This window comes from Lonchura striata, chromosome 21, assembly GCF_050655825.1.
Source record: "Lonchura striata isolate lonStrDom1 chromosome 21, ASM5065582v1, whole genome shotgun sequence".
NCBI lineage: Eukaryota > Metazoa > Chordata > Aves > Passeriformes > Estrildidae > Lonchura > Lonchura striata.
Genome location: NC_140723.1, coordinates 6492660 through 6508520, shown reverse-complemented (window position 1 = coordinate 6508520; position 15861 = coordinate 6492660). Strand labels below are relative to the sequence as shown.

General features: G+C 46.7%; 2 protein-coding genes and 1 long non-coding RNA gene across 5 annotated transcripts; 2 read left to right on the top strand and 1 right to left on the bottom strand.

Moving 5' to 3' along the window:
- The first annotated feature begins 1485 nt into the window (after positions 1-1485).
- On the top strand, positions 1486-10668 carry LOC144247436 (uncharacterized). The gene is made up of 2 exons (XR_013341151.2): positions 1486-3347; positions 10228-10668. It is a non-coding gene; the product is annotated as an uncharacterized LOC144247436 (long non-coding RNA).
- On the bottom strand, positions 6336-10425 carry FBXO2 (F-box protein 2). The gene is made up of 5 exons (XM_031506671.3): positions 10182-10425; positions 8899-9025; positions 8707-8802; positions 8243-8378; positions 6336-7848 (listed from the first exon to the last, which is right to left on the bottom strand). The coding sequence occupies exons 1-5, from the start codon at positions 10423-10425 to the stop codon at positions 7714-7716; spliced, it is 738 nt and encodes a 245-aa protein (XP_031362531.2). The 3' UTR covers positions 6336-7713.
- Positions 10669-11152: 484 nt separating the features above from the next.
- LOC110479726 (F-box only protein 6) lies at positions 11153-15684 on the top strand. Of its 3 annotated transcripts, none has more exons than XM_085558992.1 (6): positions 11153-11337; positions 12274-12587; positions 13207-13333; positions 14028-14123; positions 14446-14581; positions 15252-15684. In XM_085558992.1, the coding sequence occupies exons 1-6, from the start codon at positions 11168-11170 to the stop codon at positions 15396-15398; spliced, it is 990 nt and encodes a 329-aa protein (XP_085415118.1). In that variant the 5' UTR covers positions 11153-11167; the 3' UTR covers positions 15399-15684. The 3 variants fall into 3 exon arrangements, with proteins under 3 accessions (XP_085415118.1, XP_085415117.1, XP_021402888.1); XM_085558991.1 differs by lacking the exon at positions 11153-11337 and adding an exon at positions 12136-12153; XM_021547213.4 differs by lacking the exon at positions 11153-11337 and having other exon boundaries at positions 12174-12587.
- Positions 15685-15861: the final 177 nt, after the last annotated feature.

The following is a 15861-nucleotide window of genomic DNA, read 5'->3' as shown; positions in this document are numbered from 1 at the left end:
TTTCTCCAAGCAAATTGTTCACCAGTTCTCTCAATGCCTTTCATTTCGAGCTGTTGCAGACTCCTTCCCTACTGAGCTGTGTGGAGCTCTCAGTACTGTCAGAAAAAGGGGGATTGTCATGATTTGGCAAGATGAGGGTGTGTTTTAGCTTCATTCTGCCATAGGAGTGGGGCAGTGACTTCAGTACAGCTGTTCTCCTTTTTCCAGGTATGCTGGTGTTAGTTTCTCTTCATACCTTGAAGCTTCTCAGCTAAAACTAGGATTTGTTTTTCCATGCCAACTCTTTTTGTGAAGTACCACCACCCTTTAGTGCCACAACCTCTGCTGCACCTTTCCTTGTGCCCCACACCCCAGTGATGTCTTAGGGCTCCCATACACTGCTGAATGTACCCAGCAGTGCATGAATGACTCCCAAGTGATATTCCTTGCAGTCTTTCATCAGGTCTCATAGCCAGGCCTTGTGCTGAGTCTTCCCTCATTTTTCTGGGAGAGCAGTGACATTAGAAACTTTGCCCACAATCTTTGCCTTTTCAAAGATTTCTGATTTATATTGGAAAAATGACAGGTGAGAAGAGGCAGGAATTACTTCCCTGCTTGTCATCATGGCAGAGCAGTAGAAGATGTCTCTGCTATGGACCAGCAAATAGCAGGAAGACTGCAACAGGGACTTTGTGTGAATGAGAGGGGAAACATCTCAGCATACTGCAGGACTGTAACAAAGAATTTGCAAGAGTAAAGCCTTTCTAGCCAGAAAGCTTTGAAAAAAGACTGGACAAATCTGTGCCAGGAGAGATGTACAGGTGGGAAGAGATCTGAGTCAGACAGGAGAAGGGGACTTGGAGCAGGCAGGCTTGGGTTGTATGGCTGGAAGTTTGTGTGTTGGTTCCAAAGCATCTCTCTCCTATGTGCAAGTTAGCAGGAGAGACTGGGAAAAAGCAAGGCAGGAGTGTCTGGGTGGGTAACTGAGTCTTTGCAGTGTTTTTATCTGTCCAGGCAGAGTTACCAATAAACCAGCCTCCTTCACCAGCACACAGACTCTGATTGTATTTGTCTGAGAGAAGAAAGGCTTCATGATGAGCCTGCTGACAATTAATTGGCTTTTGTTCAGCAAGATTGAACAAGATCTCATCTTAATCTGTTTCATTATTTTGCCTTGTATAGCACAGTCAACACAAGATTAGGTTTAATTTTCAAATAAAATGTGAAGTCATTACTCATATCTGGATCAAGATTTTATCTGCTTCGTTTTGCAGTGCTCCGTGTGTCAATACGAACGAGAGGAGCTGCATTATGTGTGGGGAGGTAGAAATATCACTGCCTGACTTCAGGACCTTCTGCAAGGATTGCCAGGAGCAGAGCTCTGATACCATCCTTTCTCTACTCTCAGCTCTTCAAAAAAGAATCTTCATGCTCGGGGAAACTTGGAGATATCTCTATATCTATATCTATATCTATATCTATATCTATATCTATATCTATATCATCTATATATATAGAGAGATATATAGAGATATACAGAGGTATATATAGATATATATAGATAGATATATATAGATATATAGATATAAATGATATTGAGATATAGAGAGATATAGATTATATAGATTTAGATAGATAGATAGATAGATATAGATATAGATATAGATGATATAGATATAGATAGATAGATAGATAGATAGATAGATAGATAGATAGATAGATAGATAGAGATCCCACTGCATTTCAGTGCTTCTGAGCACGGTACATCTGCAATGTGCTCTGTGGGAGGCATGTCACTGCCAAAGCTTCCTCCCTGCCCTGGCAGTGCCCAGCCCTGTTCCTGCTGCAGGGAGATGTGTTTCCCCAGGATCCAGCAGTCCAACAATCACTCTCATGGCTTTATTGCAGTGCTGGGAGCACTGATTGCACTGTGCTTAATGGCTCTGCACAGACACAGCTCCACATGAGCTGCTCTGAGTGCCTGCAAGGGAGGTCAGCCAAGGGCATGCGTGATGTACCTGGGACTCCTGCCTGACTGGGGAGGGCTGCAGAGCTCTGCACACAGAGGGGATGTGAGTGCCTGCCATGGTGCACCAGGAGACACAGACAGCCCTGCTGAGTCTTGTGGGCTGCATGAAGGTTAGAAAATATTCTGCAAGGAAAGGTGAGTTAATAATTGGAGTGATACTTAACGCTCTAAGGATAGGGTTGAGCAAATTGTGCTGCTTCCACTTGAATTTGAAAGGCCCTGGTCTATGTTCAGGCAGCTTTCACTGCTCTGTTTACTCACTGCCTGCATCTAATAGAGGTGTGTTGTGTCTGCTGCCCAAGAGACAACAATCCTTCCAAAATGTGTACAGGTGTCCAGGATGGCAGGGATAAGCATTAGGGTCTGTGCAGCAAAGGCTGCACTGCACACCATGCCAGCAGGCACTGCAGGAGGATGAGAAGAAAACATTCACTTGAGCCTAAGCTTCAGCCAAAAAGAGCAAGGTGCAGGGCTCAGGAGCAGACCAAAACGCAGCATCCAGACGGGTACAGTTACATCTCTTGTGCATTGCCTGGAACAGAGAGAGCCAGCAGCGGCTGCTGCTGCAGCCCGAGTGCCCTCTGCTGTCACCGCTGGACTTGAGGAGGCTGACACAGCCCCAGCTGTGCCTGCCTCCTCTGTACCTGTGACATCTCTTCCTCAAGTGTCACTCGACCATGAGCATGTTGTTCTGATTGTGAATCTCTGCTTTACACACAGGCTGTTGTGTGAGGAGCTCAGCTCTCCGAGCAATCTTTGTGCTTGGTGAGACTTTCCAGCTGAACTCACTGTGGCTGTTCTCTCTGCAATTCCAAAGTGTGTCCCCAGTAGGAAAGCAGCTTGCTGTGACATTCACATTCTCTGGACAGAGAGACATAATTCTGTCTCTTAGGAGAAGCACAGAGAGAAGAAAACAATCTTTATCGCTGCTCTTTTGTTCTCCCCATGTGGAATGTGGTGTGAGATTGTTTACCTGCAGTGATGGCTGGGCTGGATTCTGGTGAAGTTGTTTGGGTTCAGGGATCCAGCTGTGGCTCAGGCTCTCAGCAGAGTCACGAGTTTATTAGTCAGGTAAGTAAGAAGTAAGTTTCTAGACTAGTATAGTATCTCTTTAAATAGTATATTAAAGTAATATAGTATAGTTTTAATAAAGCTATCCTTCAGTCTTCTGATCTGGAGCCAGACATCATCATTGCTTCCCTGAGCTGGGGTTTGCTGCATTTTTATTTTATCTTTAGGTCCTTATTTTCCTGCTAGGTAAGGAGACTGAGGCCAGGGGAGTCACTGCTCTGAGGACATCAGAAGGAACTTACTGGATGGAAGGAGAAGCAGCAATCAGGTAAGCTCAGTGCCAAGGCTGCTGACACATGGACTACTTTGTCCCCTAAGGTACCTGTATGATGTGGGACAGCAGTGAAGGAGGCGTGGACGTGGCTGCAAAGGGAGATGTGTGCCTCAGGAGTGTTTCTTCACCAGTCCAGTGCTTTCCAGTTCTTGGGAGAGTTTCTGCTCTTGACAGGCAGGGACAAGTCCCTGGTTTTCCATCTCACTACCTGTGACCTGGCTGATATCTGACCCTGAGATGATCTCATTTGGTTAGAGAGCAACATGCAACACCAGGGTTGTGGCTTCAAGCCCTGTATGAGCATTTATTTAAGAGTTGGACTTGGTGATCATTTTGGGTCCCTTCCAACACAGAATAATCTGTCAATCTGTTCATCTCTGCTACAGTTTTCAGGTGAATTTTCCTGCTGCAGTAGTTGATGCTCTGCTGTCCTGCCCTTCAGAAGTGTTATTCCCAGCCTCTGTAAGCTGATTTAGAAGGAATCAAGTTCCTAAGCTACCCTCCCTTTTACAATGGCTAGAACAGCTGGCCTGCAAGCAACAGGGTATTGTCAAATAGATTACTTTTCTTTTCTCCCCCAAGTGTCCCATCCCCAGTCCTAAATTGCCTAGTGGGGGGGAAAACTCCTCAATCTGTCCACAACCTCCCAGGTGGGTAATAATGGATGCTTCATATTGAAAAATTCTATTAGACTTTACAGGAGATGTATGATAGCACTTCCTTGCCAGGACCCCATATTGTTCTGTTCTGTTCCTCTGCAAGAGACTTGCTGTAGAAGTTAATATGAAAAAAAATCAACCAGCCAACCAACCAACCAAAAACCAAAACACCAAAAATCCCCCAAAACAAAGACCAAACCAAAAAAACCCAAAAAACCCAAAAAAAACCCAAACCAACACAAAAAATCTCAACCAAAACCAACAACAACAACAAAAACCACCTAAAAAACCCCAAGGAGGGAAAAAAAACCCGAAACAGAAAACAAACTAACAAATTCCTTTTAACTATAATGACATTTATATCCAAGATTAACTGTGGTGTGCTTTGTAGAAAAGAAAATTACGGTGGTATCTTGTACAACAGCAGACACCAAGACACAATCAGCTACCCTGGACATCAGGTGCCAGCTGGAAAGGGCAGGACAGGGTTATTGTGGTGTATTAGGGATTCTCTTGGTGCCTCTGACTATTAAAGCAGCAGGGGAAAGAGGTGTTCATGTGGTGTCTTGGTAAAGAGTGAAAGGCTCCTTAAACTCTCCAGTCCCATTATCCACCTGTTCCATCCCACTCTGGGTGTTTGGAGAACACCTCTGTGCTCAGTGTAGCTCAGCACTGCTGGGGTGCCTTTGGGCATGATGTGCAAAGAAACAAGAGCCCTTTCTGCAGCTCTTGTTTCCATGATCAAGATTGGGAGGGGATCCTTTTATGTAGTTTTGGCTTTTTTGGTATGTTTTTTTCTTTCTTTATCATGAATGTTTCAGCAAGATTCAATCTTTGTGTTTTAATGCTCAGATTTCTAAATACTCTGTGTCTGGTGGATGCAAATATCTGATATAAATCACTAGGGCAGACCTCTTTCTGTGTGTACAGCACACATCTGCATTGGTCACTAGTGTTCCAGAAGCTACCACACATCTGCTTGCTGGTGTTGGCACAGCAGAAAGTAGAAGTCACAGTGAAGTGGTGGGTGACAGCCCTGCAGCAGCTGGGAGATTTAACATAGGTAAGGCCTTTGCCACAGTTACACTTAGTGCAATTTCTTAGGATTACAGAAACTATCTCAATTTCCATCAAGTCTGTAAGGTGTGAGAAGCCATTCCCCTCCTGCACTCCGTTTGTCTCTGATGGGTGAACTGACATCACCTTGGAACTGGGTGTACAGCGTGTTCACACTTCCAGTGTTTGATCAAAATTCAAAAGGCATTTGGAACAAAATTAATAATATAATGTGAGCAATACTTTTTTTTTTTCCCTCCATGAACCCAGACACTTTCTTTGTGAATCTAGGCCTGACATGGCTGAATGTGAGGAGAAATTGCTCCCCTGAGGTCGGCAGTGGCTTTTGTGAGCAGCTCTGTGAAGCAGAGGTGGCAATTCTCTGCAGTGGGGCTGCAGGCACTGCAAACACCTCTTGGAGGGAGTGGAAGGTCAGGACAAGCTTTGCAGGCTGCCCCTGCCAGCAAACAGGAACAGGGGGGTGCCAGCACAGGGAGTGCCAGGAGAAAAGCCCTCAGCATTTTAACAGAGCTGCTGGGGAGGCTGTGTGAGCTCAGTGCTTCAGCCTAGATAAACCCAAAGTGGGCACCATGGTCCTGCCCCTTATGTACAAGGGCCACAGTACCTGAAGGCTTAATCCTGAGGTTTATCCTGACTGTAAGACAGTGACTTAGGAGAGGTTCAGTTTAACAATTGCACTGAGGTGTGAAATATTGATCCCCTCACTATAATGATTCCTTAGGGACACACAGAGGGATTGTTTCTTCTGTGGGGCAGGGAGTTGGCAGTGAGCTGAATATTAACTAAAAGCTGCACTAAAGGCTAAGAGTGGGTAAAGCAGCACTACATGAGAGCGTGTGCAGGGGTAAGAGAAGGGAAACAATTACATTCTGAACTGATTCTGGTGCCTCCTGGGTCAGAACTAAGGTTGAACTCATAGTAGAGCTGGTGACAAATGGCCTGGAAGGTGTGCAGCAGGGCTGGGCTCTGCAGAAGCCTTCCTGTACCTTCTCTGTGCCTTGAATGAATTCCCACTATGTTCAAAGTGCACTTCTGCTTGCTGTTACACTGCAGACCCATTGCACATTAAGTGCTTCCCATGGCTCCAAGGTGCTGGGGAACAGCACCTGCCTCTCTCAGGGACACCCGTGGTGTTACCCACAGTACAGGGACTCCTGCCTTTGGAGAGACCTGCCTGACACGCTCCACTTAATCAGAAGATGGATGCTTGAGCACAGGGGACAAACACCCAGTACAAAAGAGGAAATCCACACACAGTTGTGTCACTTTATTAAGTTTGCCTGGACTCTGGCGTGTGTGTGGCACCCGGGTGCAGTTGTGCAGAAAGCCTGAGGAAGCAGCATGCACAGTGTCCAGGTGGGAAGCTCCTTCCTTTAGCTGCAGGCAGTAGCAGTCACTACACATGTAAGGGGGCACTTAAATGGCAGCCCAGGGAGGGAAGACAAACACATGGACACAAAAATATAAATGCTTTCTTTAGGCAACAACAGCTCTGTTAGGGGATGCTCTTCTGGGTGGAATAACTAGCAGGGACAGTCTTGGCTGAGGAAAGTTTAGGAGGTCTGTTCAGGATGGGGCACACAGCCCTGAGTGACATCAAGAAGCTCAGGTGGGACACTGAGGTGCTGCCTTGTCAGCAAGTACACGGCAGAGGCAGATCTGTACTTCTTGCAGACATGGTCAGTAGAGGTGGAGTGAGGTCAACAGCTTTCTGTGTCCTGCTAGCAGAGTCACACTGGATGACCAGGATGCTTGTTGCATGAAGCATGCAGAGGCCAGGAAGGGGTAAATGAGTTTGTTTTCATTTGTTTCTGATCCTAAATTTTTTCTAAGCCAGTTCCCCAAGTGGTTATCACCTCTCTCTCTCCACCAGCAATTACTCTCAGCTGCCATCTCTCTGAGGGAGCCAAATGAAGCCCCAGGGCTGGACACCAGACAGGTTTCTCTTCTCAACACTTCCCTTGATAAATGGATGCTGGGAACAATGTAAGAGAGAAGGATTCAACCTCTCTTACTTTGCATTATCACTAAAAACTAAACGAATTGTATTGACAGCCAAGCTAGAGTCCCTTTGTAAACAATGGGTAAACAAAAGGCAAACAATGTTACCTTTTTATAAATGGAAGAAGCCAAGGTTCTCACTGCAGGTCATGGAAACAGCTGGGGACAGGGCTCTGGGTTTCCCTGGTATGTTTTGAGACACAGAGTCTGTGGTTCTCATTCTTTTCTTCCCACTCTAACTTCCAGAAAATAGACTTAAAGTATCCCTTTAAGTTAAGGAGTGCCCAAGTCAGGGAAGCAGGCAGCAGAGCTGACTCAGGCTGGGTGCTAGGGATTAGAGACTTAAGAGAGAGGAGGTCTGCAGGATTTTTAGGTGATCTCCTGTCTGACAGAAAACATCAGTGCAAGTGGTGAGGCTGAGTCTTGTGGTGCATTCACAAATCCATTCACATTCTTTGCATAGTCCTCTTGAGGAAGGATGGGTGGTGGCTCCTGGCACTTGCACACATGATCCTATGCAGAAAGGCCATATAGCCAGAAGCAGCACCATGCAGAAACCATCCAAAGGCTAAGGGATGCCCTGAGGGAAGTCAAGTCCAGCATGCAGATCCCGTTCAGCACAGCTATGGTTCTACTGTCACACTGCTGTTGGTGACACGGACACCGTACCACCCCTTCCAGAACAGCGTGTCCTGGCCACCGTGCTCAAAGCGGACAAAACGCACTCCAGGCCCGTAGCTGGAAAAGGTGTGGGAGATCTTTGGGACAAGAGACAAAAAAGTTGTTAGTAAGTGTCAAACCACCACAAACCTACTGCTGTTCAGTGCACAGAGCCTTCAGCCCCACTGGCCACAGTCACCCACCAGGCTGGGTAACAGTGGGGACATTTACACTGGGAGAAGCTTTGATCCCCTTGTTCTGATGCTGTTTCATCACTCCCAGTTTGACATCTCCTGCACCTTACACCTGCTACTGGGGACTCAGCAAGTTTCCTGTAAAGCAGCCTCCCTTTTCCTTTTTCAATCATAGGGTCATGGCTCCAGAGAACACGTGACAGAGGCTTTGCCTCCCCTTGGAGAATTCTTCTGCTTAAAAATATTCCTGATTCACATAGGTTGGGTGTCACCTGCTGAGCCCATACCTGTAACTCACCTCAGTCCAGTTGGCATCATTTTCTTGTGGGATGGTGATAGTCTCACTTTTGTACTCAGCCAGCACATCCTCATTCTCAGAGAGCAGCTTCACACACAGCTCATAGAGGCAGCCAGCATCACTACGTCCTGCATACCTACAAGGAGATCCAAGCTGTTGGCATTGTAAGAGCTCTGCAAAGGTTCCACCATGCTCACCAAGTTACTGCAGCCTTGCTTTGACATGGAAATCTGCAATGGTTCCTAGCCCAGCCCACCACCTCCCCTCACCAACCACAGGAACCTGGGTTCATGGCTTCAACAGTTTAAAGCCTGTGGGAGCTGCCTGTGAGCCCTGTCCCACATCCAGGATCCCAGCAGTTGAGGTTTTTAAGACCCAATATATATATAAGGTCTATGCCCTCCCTGCTCTTCCTTATCTTTCTTAACCCTCTGCCTGTCCTCAGAGCCTTCCTTAATACTTACCAGTCTCTTACCATGATTTTAGGTTGGGTTGTATCCATCAGCTCTTCCCAGTAGCCCTCAGCCCTGAGGTCAATGACCTGAGCCTTTCGACACCACCTGAAACACGAGATGCTAATTGGTATCACAGTCTCTCCTGGACTGGGAGAACCAGAAATGCCCCCTTTCCTGAGTAAGAGAAGAAAGCAGCCTTACTCATAAGATGTAACAAAGTATTTATGGACTTCTTCACTAGGAAATTCTTTTCCAAAGTCCCCAGGGAGGTCTTCAATTTTCCAGCCATCACCTCCATTCTCTACCTCTCCCCAGTGCTCCAAGTCTTCTGCAAATGGCAGAAAAGAGACTTGGATGAGTCCTGTGCATATGGGGAACTTGACCATCTCCCACTGGAACCTTCCTCTGGCTTGTGAAAGTTTGATAGGAGACACAGCACTGATTTCATATGTAGACTATGGATATGTTTGTTAAGGAGAGGTCAGGCTAAACCTTTAGTCTGACTGAGCCTAACTTTAACATTAACATTTAACACCAAACTTTAACATTCCCCAGCAAAGTGGCTGTGTATGTGTGGGTTTAAGAAAGTACTCCAGGGAAAGAATTTAGGTATTCTGAACAGTGTCACCATTTTCAGTGTCACAGCACACAAAGACTCTGGGGACAGAAGCTGATTACTTTATTTCTAAGTTTTCTAAAGTACTAAGTGGTATTTTTCTGAAGCAGTAAGACCTTAAACATCAGGGGTTTTGAGAGGGAAACCTGGATGCTGGAAATGCTTGCATAAGGTTACTTTTAAACAAAATGGGAAAGCTGTGTTGATACTGTTTTGGTCTGTGATGTGTGAAATTGTTGCTGCTTGGATTGTGATGCTTGGTTACTGCTACTTATTGCTGTGCAGCTTGTAGCTCTGGCAAGCAAAGGTCATAGATTCAGAATAATGGCACATGGGGTGTGTGCCCAGTCTCTAACATGGGTTGTGGTGAGGAGGGTAAAAAATGATTGACCTGAGCTGCTCCACGGAAAGAAGCCTGAAGGGCTTGGTGAGCTGGGAAAGGCTTCATCTCTCCTGTCATGGCTTAGCAAGAAGCAATACATAAACAAATGCCACAGCCATTACTGTGTTGGATGCTTTCTACAAAGGACATCTTTGTGTCTCAAACATGATTTAGACCCTTGCAGAGGTTAGATAAAAATAATGTTATGTAAAGCCCTTTGCAAAGGCTGATTATCAAATGCCTTTGTGCTCATTAAATGATTTGGCAACACGGATTGAGTGACTTGAATCTTGGGAGAAAATTCTGCAACCTGCAATTTTCTCCCAAGAGTCAAGTCACTCAACCATGGATTAAGTGACTTGACTCTTGGGAGAAAATTCTGCAATCTGAGAGCAACTAAGATCTATTTTCAAAGACTAGACATACACAATTCTCAGTGACTGGTCATTTCTCTGACACCTTGAAGCTTGTTGTGGTGTCTCTCACCTTCACCACATGGGTTCTTGATGAGATTCTTCCTTTTCTTACTCAGGAAGTAGAAGCTTTGCCAGTTCTCTGTATCTGACTCTGCTCTGGTGAGGCCTTCCTGCTGACACTTCAGGATCCAGAGTGCAGCTCCATCAACCAGGTTCTTCCACTGGCAGCAGACCAGGCGGCACACCAGCACCAGATCCACCGCGGGGAGGGAAGCCAGGATTCGGATCAGGACTGCTTCAGGGAGGGACTCCATCCTGAGGCTGGCTGGGCAGAGCTGTCTGAGAGGGTGGAAAGGAATGGTGAGGGTTTCCCACCCTCAGCAATGTAAGACATTGATACAGTAGAAAAAATGGGAAAATAAATATGTTCTCTGAAGGCATGATTTTGATTGCTAGCCTCAGGGTCTCCTGTTCCTTATTACATTAATATCCGGAAGCAGATGACTATTTTTATATTCTGAGTAAAAGCCCTGAATTAAATCTGCCCACAAAATGTATGTATTTGACCACTGAGTTTGTTCATTTTCCAGGCTGGAATCAGTCCCTCCAGAATCTCTGCTGCTGCAAAAATCAGCTTCCTAATAATGATTTCCTCTGCAGAGGAGGGCACATGGGTATTTGTTCTGCCTTTAAGAACATCCCTGATAGCAAATGCTGCAAAGCAGTGCTCAAATATCCGTTTTAAGCTTCTTGCCAGCCACCTTTGCAGTGGTTCATTCTATATCTGACAGAGTGCTGGCACTTAACTGACTTGGTCAAGAGCCTGTATAAAGTAATGGTCTGAGCATAACTGAAAATAACTCAGCTGATATTCTCTAATATTCTATTGCCTGTGGCCTCATAACTGGAGGAATTAAATCAGAAGTGTTTGCTCTAACTTCATGTGCTAATTCTGAACTCCAAACAGCTCTCTGCTGCCCTGAGGTTCAGGTCCAGGTGCTGCAGGACTGTGGAAAGATGAGTGTGCAGATTCAGAGCCCACATCATCCGTGAGGGATGCACCGTGACACTGCTTTTATGTCAGCTGGGTCCTGGTGCTGGGGAGCTGCTGAGATTGCAGCAAACCAAATGGATGCAGCCAAACTCCTTAGGAATGACTCATTAAGCTTGGGAGAGGTAAGAACAGAGGTGAAATACCCTGACATGCAACTAAACAAAATACAGAGGTGAGAATAGAGGTGAAATACCCTGGCATGCAACTAAACAAAATACAGAGGTGAAATACCCTGGCATGCAACTAAACAAAATACAGCGGTGACAAACCTGGCAAGGAAGGGAAGAAACTGGGAATCACTGCTGTAGCAGCATCCTAAATCTAGACGTTCAGCTGTATCCTCTAACTGCACTGCACTCAGCGGGGGCAAACTGTAATTTAAAACTCCCTGGCTTTTATGGAGACAGCATTAGTGATTTCTCATTCTCCCCACACTTCTAACCCTCAACCATAGTCCCGAAGGACAAAATGTAATCTTTTAGAAGTAGGAGGGAGGGGCCATGCTGGTTTCATCTCGTACAGGAATTTCAGAAGCCTCTCCTGCTCCCTGCCTGCTGCTAGAGCGCTGTTAGCCAGGCTCCCTCCGCACTTTCCCACCCCAGTGAAGCATCCAAACCGTGAAGGGCTTTGCATCACGGGCACGCTCCCATCCCTTGACGTGCTCGGGGCACACGCGTGTCCCTCCTCTGTCCCTGGAGACACGCCGGGAATCCCGCAGGGATCCAGGGGAGGCATTAATCGCTCTTACCTGAGCCGCTGCTGCGCGGGCGGGCCGGAGCCGCTCCGAGGGGAGGGAAGGGGAGGGGAGGGGAGGGGAGGGGAGGGGAGGGGAGGGGAGGGGAGGGGAGGGGAGGGGAGGGGAGGGGAGGGGAGGGGAGGGGAGGGGAGGGGAGGGGAGGGGAGGAACCGAGCCGAGCCCCGTCCCGCCCCGCAACCCCGCCCCGCGGCCCCGCACATCCGCGTCCGGCGGCGGGTTGGGCGGAGCCAGGTGGGGCCGGGGCCGGGGCCGGGGCCGGGGCCGGGGGTTACGGCGGGGAGCGGGCCCGGAGCCGGGCGGGCCGTCCCGGGTCTGTTAGTCACGAGAGCAAACCGCCTTTGGTCGCGGCAGCTCGGGCCGCGGTGCCGGGGATCTCCCGTGGCGCTCCTGCGGCCCGCGGACTGCCATGACGAGCATCGCCGACCTCCCCGAGGACGTGCTGGTGGAGCTGCTGTCGCTGCTGCCCGCCCGGGACCTGCTCCGCACCTGCCGGCTGGTGTGCACGCAGTGGCGCTACGTGGTGGACCTGACCACCCTGTGGAAGCGCAAGTGCCAGCGCGATGGGTTTTATCGTCAGAGCTTGGACAGAAGCGTCTCTGACTGGAAGATCTTCTATATGCTCTGCCACTTGAAGAGAAACTTAATCAAAAACCCTTGTGCTGAAGGTTTGTTTCGTTTCTTATAATAAAGGACTAAGAGTTTCCGAGCAGTCCGAATGAGTCAGTGTCCTGCATGCGTCAACTACTGCCAGTGCTGTGGGACTGCCGAGCTATTGGCTGTAGCTCTGCTAGGTTAGATTCGTTGCTCAGCTCCTACAATAGAACTGCTATAGGTAGATAGGTATGTATTTACCAATACTTTGTGGTTTTAGACAGAAAAATCTGGAGTCAAAAGGCCCCAGTACAGCAGGCAGTGAGAATTAATTTGCACTGCAAGTAAAATGTGGTAGTGAAACGATCAGGTATTGGGATTAAACATTTGGGCAGCTGGAGGACTTTCGTTAGCAAAGACTTGACTACTAGAACTACAGTAATTGTACTTTATTGCTGCTGCTGAATTTCTGATGAGGTCAGAAATCTGCGGCCTGCTGTCCTAGATGCTGGCAGCCACATAAAGGTAATGGCAGCATAATGACAAGAGTCACAGCTGTAAGAAAAATAAAGTGGATCTGAAAACATCAGGTAGTTTCCTAGAATTCTCCTGTTGATGATTCTAACAAAAGCTGAGATCCTGGTGGTAGCTGAAGTGAGGTCCTAACCCTCAGCTGTACACCTGTGTTTTTAGAGAACTTCCAGCACTGGACACTTGACAAGAATGACGGAAATAGGTGGAAAATTGAGGATCTGCCTGGAGCTCATGGAAATGATATGCCAGACACCGCAGTACGCAAATACTTTGTCACTTCATATAGGTAAGAACTGGATTCCAGTAATCTGGAACTGGGAAACCTGCTTCCTCACATCTGTCTGAAAAGGCACCATGGTTAGAAGGCTGGTGGCAGATTACTGAACCTTAGATCACCTGTGGGAAAAGGAAGGAGCTTCATTAACCCTTTATGCCAGTTAATCTAAAGAGATGGGTACTGAGAGAATTGATCACAGCAGGTACTAAATTTCTCTGCCTACCAGGAACTTCCTGTAATTTTTATAGTTAGAATAGTCCACATGGGATCCCTGCTTCTCCTCTCCCCAAAGGTGGTAAAAAGGTTAATGGTCTGGCAAACTCAATCAAACTGTACTTACATGACACGATCAAAGCTCTGTAACCTTCAGGAGTGGTAGGTGTGTCACACTAACAACTTGTAATGAAAGCTGTCACCAGAGGAGGATCAACAGCTTTTACAAGCACTAGGCACTGGTTTCCTGTTACCAATACATAATAGAGACCCTTCTTAATCCAGCTTGTAGGTGACTATTCTTTTTATCTTGGGATGAAGCTAATTCAGTTCCTTTTCTTGTCAGGTTCTGGCTATGGATAAGGCAGGGTTTAGCCAGGTCAGTTTTGTGGGCCTTCAGGATCTGGGTGGGTATTAAAGGTGTCAGGGAAAGGACAGCAAGGAAGAAATGTGTTCTGCAGTACTGTGAATATTTCTATGTCTGTTTCAGGCCATGCTTCAAGTCTCAACTCATTACCCTGGAGAAGGAAGGCTATTGGAATCAGCTGATGGATGAGAAACGGCCTGAAATTACAGTCAAGGACTGGTGAGTGCACACTGAAAATTAGAATTTCTGGCATTGGTCTAGAGGTAAGCTAGGCTTCTGGAACTTTTCATGTAATAAAATCAGCTCTTTATTCTTTGGGAGTTGTAGTTCTTGAATGAAGAATAAGCTAAATCTAAACTCCCTCAATGGACTACACAGTGGCAATCCTGTGAAGGGTGGGATAGCTGTAAGTTCTAAAACTTCTCTATAGCTATGGGGATGACACTCCACTCCTTTTCCTCTGCAGACAGGGATGACCTTGGAGACTGCTTTTGAAAAATAAAGCAAACTGAATGCTCCTTGATTCCTCCTGCCTCTCCAGGTACGCTGCCAGGTTTGATTGCGGGTGCCGCTACGAGCTCATCGTGAGGCTGCTCTCCGAAGATTACATCGTCCTGGTGGAATTCCATCCTGAGCCTGTGGTCATTGAGCAGTGGAGTGATGCCAGGTGGAGAGAGGTGAGCAGCAGCCAGGGAGGCAGGAGCTTTACAGCAGTTTGTGACACTTGTGTGTTCCAAGTCTTACCTGGCCAAAAGTGCCAGGGGATTTTCTCTGCTCTTCAGCTTCCTCTGCTCTATAGAGGTGAGTCAGTCCTTGCTATTGATGATGCTGAAGAAGCAGTAGTGTCCTGAATGAGACGGGTACTATTTTTAGGTGCCCAGCATTTTCTATAGGGTATCATGTGGGCTTCTGTGTTGTTTTAGTGCAGTCTTTTTAATAGTTTCTTGGTTTTATGTAAGATTCTGTCTAAATAATTAAATAACAAGAAGATTTCATGGTTTTTTTGATCAAAAAACTGTTTTAAAACTACTGCATGGATAGCCAAGTATTGCGGACTTAACTTTTCTTAAACTGTTACAGATGTTTAACTGGTTTGATTTGCTGTACATTCTGCATTAGATGTTACTTATACATGCACTTAAATGTTAGCTTAACTCAGGATTTTGGGGCAAAGGCTGAATGAGAAAGGCTTCTTTCCTCCCCCTGCCACCTGCTCCTCCCTTTCAGTGAAAGCTATCTAGGCTCAGGAAGAGCTCATTCTAAGACTCACATACTGTAGTTTTCTGAGCTTCTAGAGATGCACTGGTTTATTTAGGCAAATTAAGAGGAATTCTCTTTTCTGTCCAGATTTCTCACACCTTCCGGAATTACCCAGCAGGAGTTCGTTACATCTTGTTTCAGCACGGAGGCCAGGACACGCAGTTCTGGGCAGGATGGTACGGGGTCCGTGTGACAAACAGCAGCATCACCATTGGGCCCCTGACATCGTTGTGAAGCACTACGGAAAAGCACTGTGCTTGCTTTTACCTCAGGACTGGAACCAAGTGGCTGCAGGTGCACTGTTTGTCTGTACTGTCTGGGTGTGTCCTAGCTTTGTCTTGCAGCTCTTGTTCACAGCAGAACTTCAGCAGAACCAGCCCTTTGGAAGGGCGTTGTCTTCATCTTCCATTCTCTTCTACCATGGATGCTATTCCAATTATTGGTGCCCTTTCAGAGAAAAACTGGGACAATTAAATATGAGGTCTATCTTTTCTAGTTAATACATTCTTATGCTAACATACATGGTCTTAAAGACAATTTCTTTTTTATGAAACACAGGAAAGATAAGGCTAAAATGCTTAATTTCAGATTACCAATGGTATCTACAAGGACTCTGCCACAGATTGTTTTGTACAGTAGTTTCTTTCCTGTTTCAGTTTTAAGATTCAGTTAAGATTTATGATCTGCATCAGACCCT